This window comes from Globicephala melas, chromosome 3 (genome assembly GCF_963455315.2).
Source record: "Globicephala melas chromosome 3, mGloMel1.2, whole genome shotgun sequence".
NCBI classification, from domain to species: domain Eukaryota; kingdom Metazoa; phylum Chordata; class Mammalia; order Artiodactyla; family Delphinidae; genus Globicephala; species Globicephala melas.
The window spans coordinates 164,412,209-164,431,942 of NC_083316.1; the positions used below are offsets into that span (position 1 = coordinate 164,412,209).

The 19,734-nt window shown below is 52.4% G+C and overlaps 1 protein-coding gene across 8 annotated transcripts in view; it reads left to right on the plus strand.

Annotated features, from left to right (window-relative positions):
• The window catches only part of DNMT1 (DNA methyltransferase 1), a 42,518-nt gene extending 30,965 nt beyond the window's left edge, over positions 1 to 11,553 (plus strand). For 6 of the 8 annotated variants that reach the window (XM_030879620.2, XM_030879621.2, XM_060297150.1 and 3 more), the window contains 16 exons: positions 176 to 380; positions 457 to 590; positions 1,559 to 1,732; positions 3,545 to 3,766; positions 4,655 to 4,847; positions 5,557 to 5,641; positions 5,843 to 5,971; positions 6,121 to 6,403; positions 6,701 to 6,842; positions 7,425 to 7,591; positions 8,046 to 8,223; positions 8,912 to 9,107; positions 9,406 to 9,569; positions 9,728 to 9,844; positions 10,653 to 10,743; positions 11,196 to 11,553. In XM_030879620.2, coding sequence (XP_030735480.2) covers positions 176 to 380; positions 457 to 590; positions 1,559 to 1,732; positions 3,545 to 3,766; positions 4,655 to 4,847; positions 5,557 to 5,641; positions 5,843 to 5,971; positions 6,121 to 6,403; positions 6,701 to 6,842; positions 7,425 to 7,591; positions 8,046 to 8,223; positions 8,912 to 9,107; positions 9,406 to 9,569; positions 9,728 to 9,844; positions 10,653 to 10,743; positions 11,196 to 11,227 — 2,512 coding nt within the window. In that variant the 3' untranslated portion in view covers positions 11,228 to 11,553. Of the gene's footprint in view, positions 1 to 175; positions 381 to 456; positions 591 to 1,558; positions 1,733 to 3,544; positions 3,767 to 4,654; positions 4,848 to 5,556; positions 5,642 to 5,842; positions 5,972 to 6,120; positions 6,404 to 6,567; positions 6,843 to 7,424; positions 7,592 to 8,045; positions 8,224 to 8,911; positions 9,108 to 9,405; positions 9,570 to 9,727; positions 9,845 to 10,652; positions 10,749 to 11,195 lie in introns of those variants that run through there. The other 2 variants (XM_060297153.1, XM_060297152.1) reach the window with 2 other exon arrangements.
• The last annotated feature ends 8,181 nt before the right edge of the window (positions 11,554 to 19,734 follow it).

Genomic DNA, 19,734 nt, shown 5'->3' on the forward strand with positions numbered 1-19,734 from the left:
TGCTTGACTTCAGCCCACACTTTCTGTTGAGTAAGTAGGAGGTTCCTATTTTATAAGAATAGCAGCAGCTCTTTGCCCTATACTAAAACCAAAAAATACATGTCCCCCAAGGAGACTCGGTCCAGATCTGCCGGTCAAGTTAGAACTTCCTTCCCGCCCCCTCTTCCGGCTCCAGGGTCACGGCGCTGTGGGAGGACAGCAGCAACGGGCAGATGTTTCATGCCCACTGGTTCTGTGCTGGGACGGACACAGTCCTCGGGGCCACGTCGGACCCCCTGGAGCTGTTCCTGGTAGACGAATGTGAGGACATGCAGCTTTCATACATTCACAGCAAAGTGCAGGTCGTCTATAAAGCCCCGTCGGAAAACTGGGCCTTGGAGGTGAGTGCCTGGCGCCCCTCGTGTGCCCCTCCTCGATGCGTGGGGTCATCATGGCTGACGGCAGTCTTGTCCCTAGGGAGGCGTGGACCCTGAGGCCCTGATGTCGGAGGGTGACGGAAAGACCTATTTCTACCAGCTTTGGTATGACCAAGACTACGCAAGATTTGAGTCCCCTCCAAAAACTCAGCCAATGGAGGACAACAAGTACAAGTGAGTGCCGCGACTGCGCTCCTGGGCCGCTCTGGTGGTGCTCGTGGACGCCATGCGTCTGCATGAAGCCCTCGAGCTTTTCCCGTGCTTCTCTCTGCTGGGTTTGCTTTCCCCACGTCTTCTGATCGTCTTCCTCACCAACCAAAGAGCAGCCTGACTGGGTTGCAGTGGCTGTAAGTGTGTGGACAGCCTGGTGGGGAGAAGCTGTCCCATCCAGGGACAGGATGTGTCTTTCTGGGTTCCTCAGTGTCTATACCACAGATCTTGTGTCTTTTCTCGTAAGTGAGATCTTTGATTCCATTTTATTGGAACTGGTGGGGGAATGCTTTTAGGGAAGCTTTTGCTTCTTATAAAGTGTTCAGTGCCCCACGTCTTCCTTTCTAACCTTGGTACCTCACTTGTTTTAACTAAAAGTGGCAGCCGGCACCTCCAGAGCGAGTGGTGTGTGACAGTAAGGCTGACAGGGCTGAGGCTAGGAGGGCTCGCTGCGATGCCTCTGGTGTTTCTCCAGTCAACCTGGAGCTGCCTTTTGGCTTGATCTGTTTTTAAGGCAATCTCTAATTCTCCTTTTAAGGGTTTATTAATCAGAAATAATGTTGCATTTTACCAAATACCTCTTCAGCCTTTAGAGGTAATAGCGTGAACCTCCTCTGACGTTTTGAGTTCCTGTCTTTACCACTGTCTGCATTATCGCTCGTGGTGGATTCTTGACCATATTCTAGACTGTTGTTAATGTCTTAGGATCGACTACTCAAAAGTGGGGTTGGCTTGTCATTTTCCTATTGTGTGTATCTCTGGGCTTTGGTCCCAAATAAGTGCTTTCAAAGTGTGAACATAAAAGTGCAGGAAAGCCAGTTCCTCCTAACATCTGTAAATCCTTCCTCTTGGTCACCAGAGTCTGGTGGCAGCTGCTTGTAGTCACTACCAGTCACTTAAGGGCCTTTGGTTTCTGTCCTTCACTCCTTCAGGTTCTGTGCAAGCTGTGCACGTCTGGCTGAAATGAGGCAGAAGGAAATTCCCAGGGTCATGGAGCAGCTCGAGGACCTGGATGGCCGGGTCCTCTACAGCTTAGCCACCAAGAACGGCATCCAGTATCGAGTGGGCGATGGCGTGTACCTCCCCCCCGAGGCCTTCACCTTCAAGTGAGTGCCCCTGGCTGCAGTCAGGGCCAGGAGCTCTGGGTCAGTACAGAGCTGGCTCCACAATGTCCCCCACCCCGCAGCCCAGTACCTGCTGCTGCCGAGCTGTCACAGTGTCATCTGCGGTGAGCAGACGTTATCCAGCCTTCCAGTGCAGAGCGACTATAATTCTGTGGCAGTGAAGCTGTCTGTGAAAGAAGTCAGACAGAGAGCCCGCTGGCTAAGGGAGAGCTTTAGGGTCAGTGGTGGATTCCTGCCCAGCTGGTCATGGCAGAGAGCCCCTCCCAGTTCCCATCTATCAAGTGGGGAGAGGAGTGCCTTGCCTGCCAGGCCCCTAAGGAATAAGTGAGTTAAAAGAAAGTTGCTTATTAGCACAGCGCCTGGCCTAAAGTAAAGGCTGACTGTGAGTTACTTGTTGGTAAATGGGAATTGCACCAAAAGACTTGCGGGACTTCCCTGGTGGCGCACTGATTAAGAATCCACCTGCCAATATAGGGGACACGGGTTTGATCCCTGGTCCGGGAAGATCCCACATGCCGCGGAGCAACCAAGCCCACACGCCACAACTACTGAGCCTGTGCTCCGCAACAAGAGAAGCCACCACAATGAGAAGCCCGCGCACCGCAGCGAAGAGTAGCCCCCGCTCGCCACAACTAGAGAAAGCCCACACAGCAACGAAGACCCAACACAGCCAAAAATAAATAAAATTTAAAAAAAAGACTTCCACATCAGAGGATTGACGCTCTTCAGGGAAAAATCAAAGCCACAGATATTGTCCACACTTGATCCATTCCTTGTTCGTTCTAAGAACTAGTGCGTGGTTGGATTTACAACCACCATTTTCTGAGCTTAGTCAGCTCAGTTTCCCGACTTGCAATTCCATTTTCCTCGAGTCCTAATTGGAGCCCAGTCCCCAACCTCCATTCAGTCACCGTACATTACAAAACATCGGTCCTTCCAGGCCCGCACAGTGAGTGTGCATCACGCCCTTTAGCTCCAGTTTTTGGCCTCGAAGGGGAGGACTCCCTGTAGTGCTGTCTACCAGATGCTCCTGGCACAGCTGAAGTGAGAGCACAGGTGTTCAGAGACACCTCTGGAGCCCGTCAGACTTCAGGGGGTCTGATGGGAAAGCACAGCAGCTGCCTCCCTGAGCTGCAGTCTTCAGAGTTTGCAGCCCTGCGGTCTTGGCAGCCTGGCATCTCATTTGCTGGCCTGAGTTAGCCAGTACGTGGTCAGGCCAAATTCGGCTTGCCCAGACCACGAGTCTTCTCCTCATGCCTCTCCCGCATTGCCTCTGGGTCGATGCCTCAGTCAGAGTGTAGGCTATGCCGTGGTAACAACTCTAAAATCACAGAAGTTTACTTCTTGCCTGTACTGTGTGGCCATTGTGGTTCAGGGGACTCGGACTGTTGTGTCACTCAGGGCCCTGGGCTGACGGAGCCCTGCCTTCTCAGGAGTCGGCAGTCAGAGGCGAGGGGAAGCACGCTGGAGGCTCTCCTGGCGCTCAGAGCTCCCGCTCCAAGTGCTTGTGCGTCCCTGCTGCGCACACCTGTAGAGCTGAACGAGCCACACGCCTGCCCTGAGGCTGGGAGCGGGGAGAACCTGAACAGCCTTAGCAACTATCCCCAGAGCACAGATGGAGAGTACCCATTTTAAAGTGTGGGTGAGATTTAGTCTCTAAATCTGGTCTAAGGGTATGTAGCTGCATTAGTTTAAAGTGTTTGAATTTAAGTGGTTATCGTCACTGATCAGTCATGCTGAGACTGCTTTTTAAGGCTTCATGTTCAGTCACTCATAACAGTTGCTTCTCTGCAGCATTAAGCTGTCCAGTCCTGTGAAACGCCCACGGAAGGAGCCTGTGGATGAAGCTCTGTATCCAGAACACTACCGGAAATACTCTGACTACATCAAAGGCAGCAACCTAGATGCCCCTGAGCCGTACCGTATTGGCCGCATCAAAGAGATCTTCTGCAGCAAGAAGAGCAACGGCAGGCCCAACGAGACGGATATCAAGATCAGAGTCAACAAGTTTTACAGGTCGGTGAAGCCTTTGCCCTTCGGGGGGCTCTGCCTGAGGCGGGGTGGTAACCGCACACACACAGTGGTGGTCTAAGAGTTGGGTGGAGGTATCTGTTCTTCCAAGTGTTTCTGATTACCTGGAGGGTACCGAGGATGACTACAGCTACATATCACAGCCCTCGCTTTCTCTCTTAAAGCTGCACAGCTTTGTCCAAAAGAAATCTGTGAGCAGAAGTCCAGAGTGTGACAAAGATAGGCGTGGAATGTCCTGGGCTTTGCCTGAGGCGCCCTCAGAACCCTGAGTTCTGTCCGCGTGTCCTGTCTCTGAACACTGTCCGTGTTCCGCCCCCCTCCCCATTCCCCATCCCCCTGTTCTTCTCAGGCCCTCTTCCCTGCTCTGGGGTTTCTCTCTGTCCAATGTCTTGGCTTCACTCAGTCTTTTTCTGGGATCCTAATAATGGTTAGGAGATAACCTGAAACTAATCCATACAGATAGGTCTAAAGTTGCTCCATGTCTTAGCTAATGTACGTGGAAGAGTTTTTGAGGTCTTTGCAATAATCAGTTGAGTAATGAGAAAGAACAAGGAATCTGGCTGTTATAGGCGAATGAAGGCAGCTCTAGACATGCTTTCTAACAGGAGACCAGCAGCTGGTCTTAACACAGGACAGGTTTTTTTGGGCTACACTGGGGGCATAAAGAGCAAGCAAACCATTAGTTGAGTTCATGGCAAGGAACCCCACTTAGTCTGTGGTTAGTGCCAACTAAGGGGGTCAGTAATCAAGGTGACTTGCTGGGGGTGGGGAATGGTCTTTACCCACCGATCATCTGAGCATTGTCAGGAATGTGCCGTTTAATTACCTGTCAGCTCGAGGCAAAAGAACTAACAAAGACCCTCGCACTCGCAGGCCGGAGAACACGCACAAGTCCACCCCGGCGAGTTACCACGCAGACATCAACCTGCTTTATTGGAGCGACGAGGAGGCTGTGGTGGACTTCAAGGCCGTGCAGGGCCGCTGCACCGTGGAGTACGGGGAGGACCTGCCTGAGTGCCTCCAGGACTTCTCCGCTGGTGGCCCCGACCGCTTCTACTTCCTTGAGGTGGGGCCCTGGGCTTACTGGAGGGAGGGCCTTGGGGTCAGACACAGCCCCCGAGAAAGCAGTTTATCCAGAGTACGAATCTGTGACATTCAAGTTGTTCTGGAATTTGACACTTTGGGCTTAAAACAAAACAGAATGTCACATTTGAGTGTCCTAAGGCAATAGCAATTTTTGAAGACTGTTAAGTGGCCTCTGCTGGCCTGGCCAGTGCCTGTGAGTTAGGGGAAAGTTCCTCTAGCCCTGGGAGATGCAGCCCTGCCCCCAGTGCCTTCAGCCAGGGTTCCGTGTCCAGGCCGGGGCCATACAGCCGAGCCTGTGCCTGGTTATTGAGAGTAGAGCCAGCAGTTTGTTGATTAAGCTAATCACTCTTAAATTGTTTGAGCATGGCTTTTCTGTGATAGGCATGTATCGTTCTAAGATAACCCACGTTTCCCCCAGGTTCCAGTGTGTACAGTCTAACTGTAACACTTGCCTGTTTTTAGAATGAGTAGTCCAGGTACTTGAAATAGCAAGAATTTCGGCCATATAAAATGTGTGTGTTAGTAGAATTTTCCCCTCATCTCTAATGTAATAAAACTCAAAGCACTTTTTGCTTATGGCCATGTTTAGGGAGAAATTAAGTAGATCTTATCAAATTAACTTAAATCGTATTTGTTAGAGAGGGGACTGGTGTTTCTCTTCCAGACTGTTGTGGTTCTTTCCTTCTCAGGCCTATAATGCCAAGAGCAAAAGCTTTGAAGATCCTCCAAACCATGCCCGTAGCCCTGGAAATAAAGGGAAAGGGAAGGGAAAAGGTATGTCGTTACTCCACGGGCTTCTTTTCAAGTCCGTCTCCCATAACTCAATTCTCGTGAATCAGTCAGTATAAAAGAGCAGCCTCTGACGTTACCTCGCTCTGCTGCCGTCAACTCAAAACGAGGCCGTCTCTGAATCACCAGGGTGTTTGAAGAGAGCACGCTAGGGCCCTGATCTGACTTGGGGCCTGTCTCCCGCAGGGAAAAGCAGGACAAAGTCGCAAAGCTCTGAGCCGAGCGAGCTGGAGACGGAAATAAAGCTGCCGAAGCTGCGGACGCTGGATGTGTTTTCTGGCTGTGGGGGTTTGTCGGAAGGGTTCCACCAAGCAGGTAGGCTCTGGGTTTCTCTCCGCACAGCTGCAAAAACCGGACCGGGCGTGTTCTGCCTGGAAGACCTTCCTGGCTCTGGTCACAGTTCTGACTAAAGAGTCTCATATGCTACAGGGTTCGCAGCTCATCTTTGTCCTTGTGTCCCCCAGGCATCTCGGAAACGCTGTGGGCCATCGAGATGTGGGACCCCGCGGCCCAGGCGTTCCGGCTGAACAATTCCGGGTCCACGGTGTTCACAGAGGACTGCAACGTCCTGCTGAAGCTGGTCATGGCCGGGGAGGTGACCAACTCCCGCGGCCAGAAGCTGCCGCAGAAGGGAGACGTGGAGATGCTGTGTGGCGGGCCTCCTTGCCAAGGCTTTAGCGGCATGAACCGCTTCAACTCTCGAACGTACTCTAAGTTCAAGAACTCCCTGGTGGTCTCCTTCCTCAGGTAAACAGGCTAGAATTCCCTCTGCGTTCGGTGCTGCCCCAGGGTGACTAGACGGCTGGTCCCGGGGCTGCGCCGCAGGCGTGCCAGGGCCGAGCAGTAACTGCTTTAGCCTTCGCACCTGCTGAAGGCGGAGTGCTGAGTGAGACGCCGGTCTTTGCCTTCAGGAAGTTCACGGCTGCCCCTCCGCTAGGGAGAGACCTTGAGAGTTGGCAGGTGCGTCTTGACAAACGTCAAGCATTTGGGAGTGGCTTCTGGCAGAGTAGGTCTCCTCCTCTCTCGTCTCTCCCGCCTCCACAGCTACTGCGACTACTACCGGCCCAGGTACTTCCTCCTGGAGAATGTCAGGAACTTCGTCTCCTTCAAGCGCTCCATGGTCCTGAAGCTCACGCTCCGCTGCCTGGTCCGCATGGGCTACCAGTGCACCTTCGGCGTGTTGCAGGTGGGCCCCCTGGGCAGGGGCAGAGCGGGCAGACGTGTGTGGCCGGAGAAAGGGCTGAGCAGTCCCTGGACAGCGGCAAGCTGTCTCAAAGGGAAAGTAGATCTGAGAGGGGCCACAGTGTGGTGACGTGCAGCGCGGGCGAGGGCTGGGGAGGCGGCTGCCGGGCCCCTCCCATCCAGCTTCCGTAGTGTCTCGGCCTCACTGACCAACCTTGTTGGCAGCCGTGTTCTTTCCCTTGTGACCGTGGGCTGCCAGGCAGGTGGCATGGCTCCTGGTGTCTCCTCTGGCCGCTCTTCTCCCCAAGTGCTCCTTCATGTGCTGTTTAAAGAGCTGGCTGGGATCGCCAGCAGGGTTCACTCCCATCTTCTCCAGGGGCTACCGACCACCTCCTGGGATCTTTCGTCCTCTTCTCCGGTCCCACCTCCTGTTAGGCATGAGCCCGTGGGTTAACTAGGGGCTCTCTGGGTGAGCTCCACACCAGCCAGACGCCCCAGAAAGTCAGGTGCTGCGGACCCCAGCCCTTCGCCCAGCTGCTCGGAGGTGCCCACTGACCATGTGTGTGTCTGGCCCTCTCCCGCGCAGGCTGGTCAGTACGGCGTGGCCCAGACGCGGAGGCGGGCCATCATCCTGGCCGCGGCCCCCGGAGAGCAGCTCCCTCTGTTCCCGGAGCCGCTGCACGTGTTCGCGCCCCGGGCCTGCCAGCTGAGTGTCGTAGTCGACGACAAGAAGTTTGTCAGCAACATCACCAGGTAGGAGCACCCCCGGCCAGCCCGCTGTTCTGGCGCTTGTGAGCCTTCCCCGGCGAGGCCTGGTGCGGGTGGACCTCTGTGAAGAGGCCCGAGCCGAGGAGACAGTGTTAGCGAGGGCAGACAGCGCCGCGTCCGGCCTGCCCTGCGAGCGCTCTGCCACCTCTGCTCTCGTTCTGACCCTGAGTGCCCTGTGTCCGGGGCAGTGGCCAGAAGCCTGGCCGCAGTCACGGGCAGAGCCCACGCTATAGCCTGTCCCCTTTTCCGATGGGGTCTGAGAAGAATGCTGCCCCTGTGACCTCGGGCGGCCCTTTGACCCCGAGTGGTCCTTTGACCCCGAGCCGGGTTGCCTTCTCTGGAGAAGACGGTGCCAGCAGTCGGGGGATGGCAATTGTGACTCACACACATGATAGCTGTGTGTGTCCCCAGAGGTGCCACAGTCTGTGCTCTGTTGCAGGTTGAGCTCGGGTCCGTTCCGAACCATCACCGTGCGGGACACGATGTCCGACCTTCCCGAGATTCGGAACGGAGCTTCGGCGCAGGAGATCTCGTACAACGGGGAGCCTCAGTCCTGGTTCCAGAGGCAGCTCCGGGGCTCGCAGTACCAGCCCATCCTCAGGGACCACATCTGTAAGGTAACGTCACCTCCATAGAGCAGGGCCTCCTCCCAGCAGCCTCCCAGGAACAGCTCTGTGGTTGGAGCCCAGCCAGGGCTTGTGGGGGAAGCGGGGTCTGGTCTCGGCCCCCTTCCAGCTCCTTCTGCTCTTGGCCCCTAACACAAAATCCGCTACCTCAGCCGGCCCCCAGCCTCACATCTCACTGCCTCCTGCTTCTCCTTGCACCCCACCCCCGCCCCAGTACATGGTCCTGGAAAGTGTCAATCAGAGCTTATACTCTGCCTAGAATCGGGCTAGAATGGTGTGTCTGGCCATCGTCTCCTGTGACTGGTCTTGTCTCTCAGCACCGCTGTTCTCTGGGTATCTCCCAAACGCACCAAACCCCAGCTCTCCCCGCCGCCGGCTCCTCCTGTCCTGCAGGGCTCAGCTCCGACGTCACCTCCTCAGTAGCCCCGCGCTTGCCCGAAGCCGTCCCTTCACCCGTTCCCCCGTCGTTCACATCCCTGCTCTGGTGTCGTCATGGCACGTGTGTAACCCCCAGGTTGTCGATTGGGGTCACTGCTTGTCTCCCACAGTGGGATACAAGCCCCTTGGGGTCCTGGTCACCGTGGTATGCCCAGTGCCCAGTACTGTGGCGCCCAGCCCACTGCATGTGGTCAGGTGCTCCCTGAGCTCAGCGACAGCTGGGCCTGCTCTGCTCTTCCAGGACATGAGCGCGTTGGTGGCTGCTCGCATGCGGCACATCCCTCTAGCCCCGGGCTCAGACTGGCGTGACCTGCCAAACATCGAGGTGCGGCTCTCTGATGGCACCTTGGCCAGGAAGCTGCGGTACAACTACCACGACAAGAAGAACGGCTGCAGCAGCGCCGGGGCTCTCCGCGGGGTCTGCTCCTGCGTGGAAGGTTTGTGCCCTGGCCTCCAGGTGTGGCTTCCTCAAGTTTGGTGTGAAGCCCCAGCCCCCTTAGGCTCTGCAGCGGGGCGGTGGGCTCAGGGTTTCTCAGCAGGAGATGCCGGGGCTGCCGCGCAGGAACCCAGCAGCCCTGGGTGGGGTGCAGACTCGCCAAGCCTGGGTGTCCCTGCTGCGCACGGCTGCTGAGGACAGGGTCCGTGATGAAGCTCTGCCTGGCAAACGGGGACTGTCGGCTGCTGTATCATCCCGTTCCGTCAGCACAGCCCCATCGCAGCCCTCTCTTCCAACAGGCAAAGCCTGTGACCCTGCGGCCAGACAGTTCAACACCCTCATTCCCTGGTGCCTGCCCCACACCGGGAACAGGCACAACCACTGGGCCGGCCTCTACGGACGGCTCGAGTGGGACGGCTTCTTCAGCACGACCGTCACCAACCCCGAGCCCATGGGCAAGCAGGTAGGTCTGAGGGCCACTTGGGCCTGGGCGGGGACGGAGGCACGGGCTTCGCGGCTGGGCCGGCCCTCCTCGCCGCCTCCTGCCTCTGCGCCCCGGCCCGGGGTGGGCTTCCCGTGGCCCCGTCTCCTTCCCACCCACATCGCACCTCTTGCCCCCAGGGCCGCGTGCTCCACCCAGAGCAGCACCGCGTCGTGAGTGTGCGGGAGTGCGCCCGCTCTCAGGGCTTCCCCGACACCTACCGGCTGTTCGGCAACATCCTGGACAAGCACCGGCAGGTCAGTGGAGCGCAGTCGGCCCGGGTCTCCTCCCCGCTGAGGAGGGGCGAGCGGCACCGCGCACGAAGCAGCCCTGGCCGGAGGGAGACGAGGGGGTCGGGGGTCGGTGGGGAGCTTGACTCGCAGTCACTTTCTAGGGGACGCTGAGCCCCCAGAGCTGGGGGCTGACTGGCCTCAGCACTCCCACGAGGGGGTGGTCAGGAAGGAGGGACCCTGGGCGCTCCCGGGTCAGGCGGAGTCGCCAAGTGTGTCGGGTGCCGTGGACAGCTGAGGCACATTTCGCCCAAAGGAAAGTCCCAGCGCACGGCAGAGAGCAGACGAAACACGCGGTGGTGAAAGCTCCTTGTTGCTAAGGGTTGAAGCGAGCCAACAATCCCTCCTGTTTCTCAGAGTTCGGTTTGGCTGTTAATGAAATGTATTTCCAAGGAGCGCAGGCATGTGGCTGAAAAGGCCAGCAGTGCCTGGGGGTTACAGCGAGACCCTCCCATTTCACCCCTCTCGCCCCTCTCGGCCATCCTGTGCTCTGGGAGCAGAGCTCTCAGCTAGTAGTGAAACATAGTAGCTTCCATGTCCAGATTCTAAGATTTTCTAAAGCCCTTTAAAGGCCCCCTTCTCCGAGTGGTGCTTGACCTGCTGGTGTTTGGGGCGGGAGGGTGGGCTGGGTGGAGGGTCTGAGTGCCATCCTGAGGGAAGGGCTTTGGAGGCCTGTGTGAGCCTGAGACCGGGGGCCCAGTGCCCGTGTCCGAGTGGAGGCTAGCGCTGACTCCAGCCATGCCGAACCACATGTCGCCCTCCTTCCCTCCTGCAGGTGGGTAACGCTGTGCCACCGCCACTGGCCAAAGCCATCGGCTTGGAGATCAAGCGCTGTATGATGGTCAGAGCGCGAGAGAGCACCTCAGGTATGGTGGGGAGCGGTGGGGACAGCAGGGGTTTGGCTTTAGGCTCTGAGACTGGGGCGAGTCACCCACCCTCCCTGGTGGCCTTGCGTCTCTCAGGGTTGCTCTGAGATGAGTGAGCGTGTGGGTAAGCACGGAGCACTGGGGCCCGGCACGCAGTGGACGAGTGGTCAGATTTCGGGGTGCTTGGCTCTGTCCTGCTAAGTGAGTCTGGGTCGGCTGCGCCCGCCTCAGACACTAGCCCATAACCCAGGTGGTCTGGAAACCTTTAGGGAGCACCTGAGCAGTGTTCAGTCTCTGAATGCTGGTGCAGAGCTGCTGCAGGTTCTTATGAGATGGTCCTTTTAGTGTCAACGCCTGGGCATTAACGTAGTTCCTGGTCCACGTACCTGATGTGCTTGCCTATTCCTTCGTGTAACATTACATTACATACTCTCCCTTTTATATCTCTTCAGTTAAAATCAAGGAGGAGACTGCTAAGGACTAGTTCTGCCCTCCAATCGCCTTTGTTTCTGGCACCGGAGATCCCCAACGTGCACTGATATTGTTGTATTTTTAACATGTCAATCTGTCAGTTCAGATGTGTTGTACACGGTGTTTGTGGCCTTGGCTGACATGAAGCTCTTTTGTGAGATTTGCTTATCGACTAATTTGACTTAGTGATGAAACTGTGCAGTACTTTGTCCGTTCTGGATTTTAAAAGTTTTTTATTATGCATTATATCAAAGTTACCACTGTATGAGTGGAAATTAAGACTTTATGTAGTTTTTATATGTTGTAATATTTCTTCAAATAAATCTCTCCTATAAATCACCCTGGGTGATGACTCCTGATTTGCCAGGGACTTCTGGCCGCCTCTCAGCTGAGGCTGGATGAGAGTGGGCTCCTCAGTGTCGCAGGTGACCCCGCGGAGGCCTCGTCTGAAGTTAGACGTCCCACGCCTGTTTGGGGTGGGGGTGGTGGCTCAGTTCTGGCCAATACGATGCAAGTGGAACTTGCTGGTGCGGTTTCCCAGAACGCCCTTTAAAGGAAGAATCTTGGACTCCCCGTGGCCTTGTAGCCCTGGGCTGTGATGCCTGGCAAGGCAGCAACTGTCCTGTGACCGTGAGGCCAGAAGCCCCATGCAATGGATGGTGGAGCAAAAAGAGTCACTCGTAGCCCTGGCCTGCCACCCCCAGGCAGAGCCCTTATTTGTTTAAGCATCTGGGAGGTGGGCTTTCCATACTTTCACCCTGACTCAGTCCTACTGAATTCTGAGATGAACGACCCTTTTCTTTGATTTGTCTTTGGGAAAAGACCTGCTATAAAATGACGACAAAGCAGAAGCAGACAAAGACATGTGAGTCACCAGCACACACAACCCAAAGGGCCGCTGTTAGAATGTCAAGTAACACCTGCCCCACCACCTCTACGTGTGCTTTTAGGAAAGCACTTGGTGGCAGCTCAACTGTAACTGTCCATGTAAGTCACGGGTGCCTTAATCATAAGACTAAGGGACTAGGACTTCCCTGGTGGCGCAGTGGTTAAGAATCCACCTGCCAGTGCAGGGGACACGGGTTTGATCCCTGGTCCAGGAAGATCCCACATAACGCAGAGCAACTAAGCCCGTGCACCACAACTACTGAGCCTGCGCTCTAGAGCCCGAAAGCCACAACTACTGAGCCCTCGTGCCACAACTACTGAAGCCCGTGCACCTAGAGCCTATGCTCCGCAACAACAGAAGCCACCGCAATGAGAAGCCTGCGCTCGCCGCAACTAGAGAAAGCCACGTGCAGCAACAAAGACCCAACGCAGCCAAATCAATCAATCTATCAATCTGAAAAAAAAAGACCAAGGGACTAGAGATAATTCAAATGTAAAATTTAAGCTCCTTCATGGTAATTAATATGTTCCCTCTTCTCTTGTAAACGACACTGCACTGAACATCCTTGTATGGACTCTTCCATTGTATCCTTTAAGGAAATATGTAGAGAGCTTCCTGGATCACTGAGTATAAATGTTTTCATATTTCCCTTTCAGGTCATGTGGCTGACCTACCCCCCTGGAGAGGTTTTAATGCTTCTCCCACCAACAGTGCCACCTGGACTTTACCCTACCCTGGCTTTTGCCTCTTCGATCCTTGTCAATGGAATAGTGAGTCTTGTTAGCAATTTTTTCTTTTTTTTTGGCCACATGCATGGCTTGCAGAATTAGTTCCCCAGTCAGGGACTGAACCCTGGCCCTCGGCAGTGAAAGCACTTGAACCCTGGCCCTCGGCAGTGAAAGCGCGTGGGGTCCTAACCACTGGAACACCAGGGAATTCCCTTGTTAGCATTTTTTAGGAGTGATTCAACACTCCCAAGTGTCTGGTGGCCACTGGAATTTGTTCCTTATCTCCGTGGTGACACATGCTGTAACCTTCGTCCTTGCTAGGGGCTGTCCCCTGCTTGTGTTACTTTCATCTTGAGTCATCCTATCTTTGCTGTAAAGAGACTTTATTTTTAGGGATTAGATTTATATTTGTCTGCTCTTCTATTTTTTTAGAGCCTACTCAGAAAGGCCTTCCCTACCCCTAAATCAAACTAGTGTTTTCTTGCATTATTTCTATGACGTCTTAACATATGAATCATTTTTATGTGGCGGGAAATTGACATCTCAACTTATTTTTTCAACAGGTAACGAACGCACATGGTAAACACAACAGCTCGACATGGTAAAGTTCCCCTGTCAGATTTTATTTTTTAGCTATATGTTCTGTTTTGGTTTTTTTTTTAAGCTAAAAACACATGAAAAAGTATATCGTGAGTACAGTGAAAAGTATGCTAAGTCTTCATTCCCAGGCCCCCTGACCAAGACACCAAATCCTTGTCTTTCCAAAGTCCTTCTGTGCCCGAGTGCAGGTGTGTGTGTCTATCTTTGCTACAAATAAATGGTGGCATCGATTATAAGCGCTTTGCACTTTGAAGGTTGTTCTACCTAGGAGTGTCTCACTGGATTCCCATTGTAAACTGAGGTCTAATATGAAATGCACAAGTCCTGGGTGTGCAGCAGCTTATTCCGGTAAATGAATCAGTCTGAGGACCGACATCCTTATCAGACTATAGAATGTTTCCATCACCCCAGAAGTCCCCTGTGTCCCTTCCCAGTTCAGTATCCCCCTTTGCCACCGCCACCAGGCAACTTCTGGTCCACGTCCATCTTCATGGATGACTTTCTCCTGTTGGTGCAGTGTGGGCTTCTCTGGCTGCTTTCACTCAGCCTAATGGTTTTGAGATTCACCCATGTTGCTAATGTATAATCGGTAGTTGGTCCCTCCTTCTCACTATGCAGAAGGAATGCCCTTATTTTAAACCTCATCAGTCTGTGTTTTAAAGTCTTCATACAGATATTACAAGTTTCTTAACTCAATTCCTAGGTATTTAATCCTTTTATTACTAATGTATGCAGGATGTTATTTTCCACAGTGGTCCTTTGCCTACAGAAAGATTATTGACTTTGTATTTTCTATTTTTATATATATATATATATATATATATATATATTTTGTGTGTGTGTGTGTTACGCGGGCGTCTCACTGTTGTGGCCTCTCCCGTTGCGGAGCACAGGCTCCGGACGCGCAGGCTCAGCGGCCGTGGCTCATGGGCCCAGCTGCTCCGCGGCACATGGGATCCTCCCGGACCGGGGCACGAACCCGCATCCCCTGCATCGGCAGGCGGACTCTCAACCACTGCACCACCAGGGAAGCCCTATATATATATTTTTTAACTTAGCCAACTTACTGAATTCCATCATTTTTGTGATACTTTTCCAGTTGAGGTCATCGTTTCAGGTATTCAGTATGCTACCAGGAAAAATCTGAGGAGCACGTTAGCATAAAGAGTGGAAACAGTGTTCTGTGGCTCAGCCCTTGGGTCTCAGCTGGGTGGTGGGCTGTCCCTCAGGGGTGCAGTTCCAGGGGTGGCCCAGGGTATACCTGCCTGTGAGGTATACCCACCTCCATGCACCCCGAGCTCGCTGGCCTGAGCCAGGCTTGTGGACCTAGGGGGTGCTGCTGTGCTTGGGTGGGCCAGAGTGAGGGGACACTGCTGCCAGCAGGTAGCTCCTGCCACCCTGGCCGACTGGCAGGGAAATTGTTCCTTCCATCAGGGTGGAAGTTGAGCCTTTTCTGGGGAGAATAGTGATGGTAGTAGATTGGCGTACATGTACTCTATTTTTGTAAATTGAAGTATAGCTGATTTACAATGTTGTGTTAATTACTGCTGTACAGCAAAGTGACTCAGTTATACATTTATATACGTTCTTTTTTTATATATATTCTTTTCCCTTATGGCTTATCAAAGGATATTGAATATAGTTCTCTGTGCTATACAGTAGGACCTTGTTGTTCATCCAATCTATATATAAAAGCTTCCATCTGCTAACCCCAGCTACCCACTCCATCCCTCCCCCAACCCCCTCCTCTTGTAGACCACAAGTCTGTTCTCTATGTCATGTCTGTGAGTCTGTTTCTGTTTCGTTGATAGGTTCATTTGTGTCATATTTTAGCTTCCACATGTAAGTGATATCATATGGTATTTGTCTTTCTCTTTCTGATTTATTTCACTTAGCATGATAATCTCTAGTTGCATCCATGTTGCTGCAAATGGCATTATTTTGTTCTTACTTATAGCTGAGTAGTAGTCCATTGTATATATGTACCACATCTTCTTTCTCCATTCATCTGTTGATGGACATTTAGGTGAATAGTGACATTTATTGTGAATAGTGCTGCAATGAACATAGGGGTGGATGTATCTTTTTGAATTAGAGTTTTGTCCAGATATATGCCCAGAATTCCTGGATCATATAATTTTTTTTAAAGATTTTTTTGATGTGGACCATTTTTAAAGTCTTTACTGAATTTGTTGCAATATTGTTTTTGTTTTATGTTTTATTTTTTTGGCCACAAGGCATGTGGGATCTTAGTTCCCTGACCAGGGAACGAACCCACACCCCCTGCATTGGAAGGTGAAGTCTTAACTACTGGACCTCCAGGGAAGTCCCAAATTGTAAGTAACCCCCTAGGTAATTCTATGTTTAGTTTTCTGAGGAACCTCCGTACTGTTTTTCACAGTGGCTGCAGATTGGCATACATTTAATCAATGGAAATCCACTGGTGCTCAAAACCTCATTACCGGACTTCCCTGGTGGTGCAGCGGTTAAGAATCCACCTGCCAGTGCAGGGCACACGTGTTCGACCCTGGTCTGGGAAGATCCCACATGCCATGGGGCAACTAAGCCCGTGCACCACAACTACTGAGCCTGCGCTCTAGAGCCCGCAAGCCACAACTAGTGAGCCCACGTTCCACAACTACTGAAGCCCGCGCACCTAGAACCTGTGCTCCACAACAAGAGAAGCCACGCAATGAGAAGCATGTGCACCGCAATGAAGAGTAGCCCCCGCTCACCTCAACTAGAGAAAGCCCGTGCGCAGCAATGAAGACCCAGCACAGCCAAAAATAAATAAATAAAATTAACAAACAAACACACACAAAAAAACCTCATTACCATTTGAGGTGACTATTCACAAATGCCCCCTTTTTTTTTTCGGCCACACAGCACGGCTTGTGGGATCTTAGTTCCCTGACCAGGGATCGAACCCGGGCCCCAGCAGTGAAAGCACTGAGTCCTAATCACTGGACTGCCAGGGAATTCTCAGAAGTTCCTTCCTTTTTTTTTTTTTAAATAGTTTTTAAAATTATTTTTTAAATAAATTTATTTGTTTATTTTTGGCTGTGTTGGGTCTTCATTGCTGTGCGTGGGCTTTCTCTAGTTGCGGTGAGTGGGGGCTGCTCTTCATTGAGGTGAATGGGCTTCTCACTGCAGTGGCTTCTCTTGCTGCGGAGCACAGGCTCTAGGCGCGCGGGATTCAGTAGTTGTGGCTTGTGGGCTCTAGAGTGCAGGCTCAGCAGTTGTGGTGCATGGGCTTAGTTGCTCTGTGGCATGTGGGATCTTCCAGGACCAGAGCTCAAACCTGTGTCTCGTGAACTGGCAGCTGGATTCTTCACCACTGCATCACCAGGGAAGTCCCTCGTTTTTAAAACTGAATAGTATTCCATTGGATGGATGGACCACATTTTGTTCATTCATCCGTTGATGGACTCTGTGGTTGCTTCCACCTTTTGGCTAGTGTAAATCATGCTGCTATGAATGTGGATGTACAAATATCTGTTTGAGACCCCCCCCTTTTTTTTTTTAATCTTTTGGCCATGCCGCATGGCATGTGGGATCTTAGTTCCCCGACCAGGGATCGAACCCGTGCCACCCGCAATGGAAGCGTGGAGTCTTAACCACTGGACTGCCAGGGAAGTTCTGAGACCACACTTGCAATTCCCAGTAGAATTGCTGGGTCGTATTTCTATTCTACAGTAATTCTATTTCTAATTTTTTGTGGACCTGTCATACTGTTTTCCACAACAGAAGGGGTTTTTTTTTGGTCTTTTTTTAAATGAAATAAATATTCAAGGCACAGCGGAAGCCCATTTGTGTAACTCTCGGATCCCCGTCTGCTACTTCCCCAGACACAACCACTATGAAAGTGTTGGTCTGTCTCCTTCCTGTCTATGTTTTCCCACAGTTATCATGTCCCTAAACTCAGTTATTCTCTGTGTGTTCAGAAACATTAGGTTAATCTATTCTACCACACATATCTATCTGCAACCTGCTTTTCTCCCTCAAGCATGTTGGCAGTTTTTAAAAAGCAAGCTATAGAAAAAGAGACACTGAATCTCACGACAGCCAAAACGAATGGTCAGCACTTGTTTCCTCTTTCTGTGTCATGAGGAAGCCTTTCTAACACCCCATCATCACCACAGTGACCATGATCAGGCACATGTGTAATATGCCTGTCAGCTTTGTCCACACTGACATGCAATCGTTTGCAACTACTAATCAAAAACTTACACAGACATCGTCACACAGCCACTGATCTACCGCTGACTATTCCAGTCCTGGTTCCGGGGCTGGGCATGCACGTAGCAATAAGACAGACCAATGCCGCCCCTGTCTGTCTCAAGAACAAGACAGGCAGGCAAACTCCACAACGAACAAGGGGATTTGAAAGAGTGAGAACTGCTACAATCAAAATAAATCAGAGAATTGGGATGGAGTGACTCTGATCTTTGCTTTGTTCCTCTCCAGATTTTATTATTAAAATGCACAGATCTTACATGTGCACCTGGATCTTTTTAAAGGATCTGACCCTTTTATTTTTAAGGGTAGCTGGAGTTTTTATGTGTGTATTTGTCTGTGTCATCAACCGCCCAGATCAAGATGGAGAAAAGTCCCATCACCTGCCTGGAACCCCTCGCAAGTGGGTCCCATCCCCATTAAGAGATGGTCACAGTTCTGATTTCTGTTACTATGCATTAGTTTCGCCTGTCTGAGAATTTCACACCAATGGAATCATATGGTATCTATTCTTTTGTGTCTGTGACATGCATCCATGTCACCGTGCATCAATGTCATTTGCCCCTCTTTATTGCTACGTGGTACTCCATTGTAGAGATGGAACACAGTTTTTTGTCCATCCATTCGTTGATGGACGTTGGAGTTGTGTTATGACCTGAACTGTGTCCCCCCGAAATTCATACGTTGAAGCCCTAACCCCCAGTACCTCCGAATGTGAGTGTATTTGGAGATAGAGTCTTTAAAGAAGTGATTGAATTAAAATGAGGTCATTAGGATTTGCAGCAGCATGGATGGACCTAGAGATTATCATACTAAGTGAAGAAAGAGAAGTACCATAAGGTATCAGTTACATGTGGGATCCAAACTGTGATACAAATGAACTTACGAAACAAAAACAGATTCACGGATATAGAACACAAATTTATGGTTACCAAAGGGGAAAGGGGGTAGGGGAGGGATAAATTAGGAGTTTGGGATTAGCAGATACAAAGTACTATATATAAAATAGATACAACAGGGAATTATATTCAATATCCTATAATAAACCATATTATAGGATATAATAAAACCTCCCTGCCTCCCTGTCTCTCCCTCTCCGGGAGGGAGGGAGGGAGAGGGAGAGACAGAGGGAGGCAGGAGAGGGAGAGAGGGAGAGGGAGGGGCAGAGAGGGAGGGAGGAGAGGAAGCAGGGAGAAATCAGAGAAAGAACACACCATCTACATTTCTGTCAAATGACACCGGGGATCCTTACACAACCAGGAGAAAATAACACAGCGAGGCTCTTTCTCAGCTGGAACTGGAACTGCAGACGGGGCCAGACACCACCAGGCTGGCCACACATGTCCAGCCGCCGCCCCAGCCCCGTGAGACCGGTCACCGGGGCTCTGAATGTCTGTTCCAGGGAGCTGAGGTTCACCCTCTCGCCTGGGAGGCCGGGTGAAGACAGCAGGGCCCCGGACTGGACACACAGGGGGAAAAGCAGCCCCACAGCACAGCTTGTGCGAGCAGATTCAGCCGCCAGATTCCAGAGGCCTGGGATCCCCCTGTGGCCCGTGAAACCCAGGAGCCACGTGGGTCTTGCTGCCCGGGACAGCGGCTTGGGGAACAGAAGTTAGGGCAGCAGAAGTTGGCGTGATGGACCTGAAGCATCTGCCTGGGTCCGCGTGCATCCGTGGCTGTCCCCGAAATCTAGCCGCCCAGAGGCAAACGAGGTGTCACATCTTATGCAGCAGCCTGTTACACAGAAGCGGTGAGGATGCTCAGCCCCGTCTGAACCCCGGGCAGAGCTCACAGGCCGATGCCCACCTGGCCTGGAGTTTGCAAAACTGTCCACGGGGGCGAGATGGAAGCAAGTTTGTAAAAGGCTGAGGAACCGATCAACTGGGAAGGAGCCTGTAGAGGCAGGAACTAAACGCAGTGCCTGAGGCCTGGCTCGAGCCAGATGGGGCCAGGAACATAAAGACTGCCATGGCGGGGGTGGGGTGGGGGGACTTCCCTGGTGGCGCAGTGGTTAAGAATCTGCCTGCCAGGCCATTTCATGGACGACGGGTGTGAGAGAGCATCTGC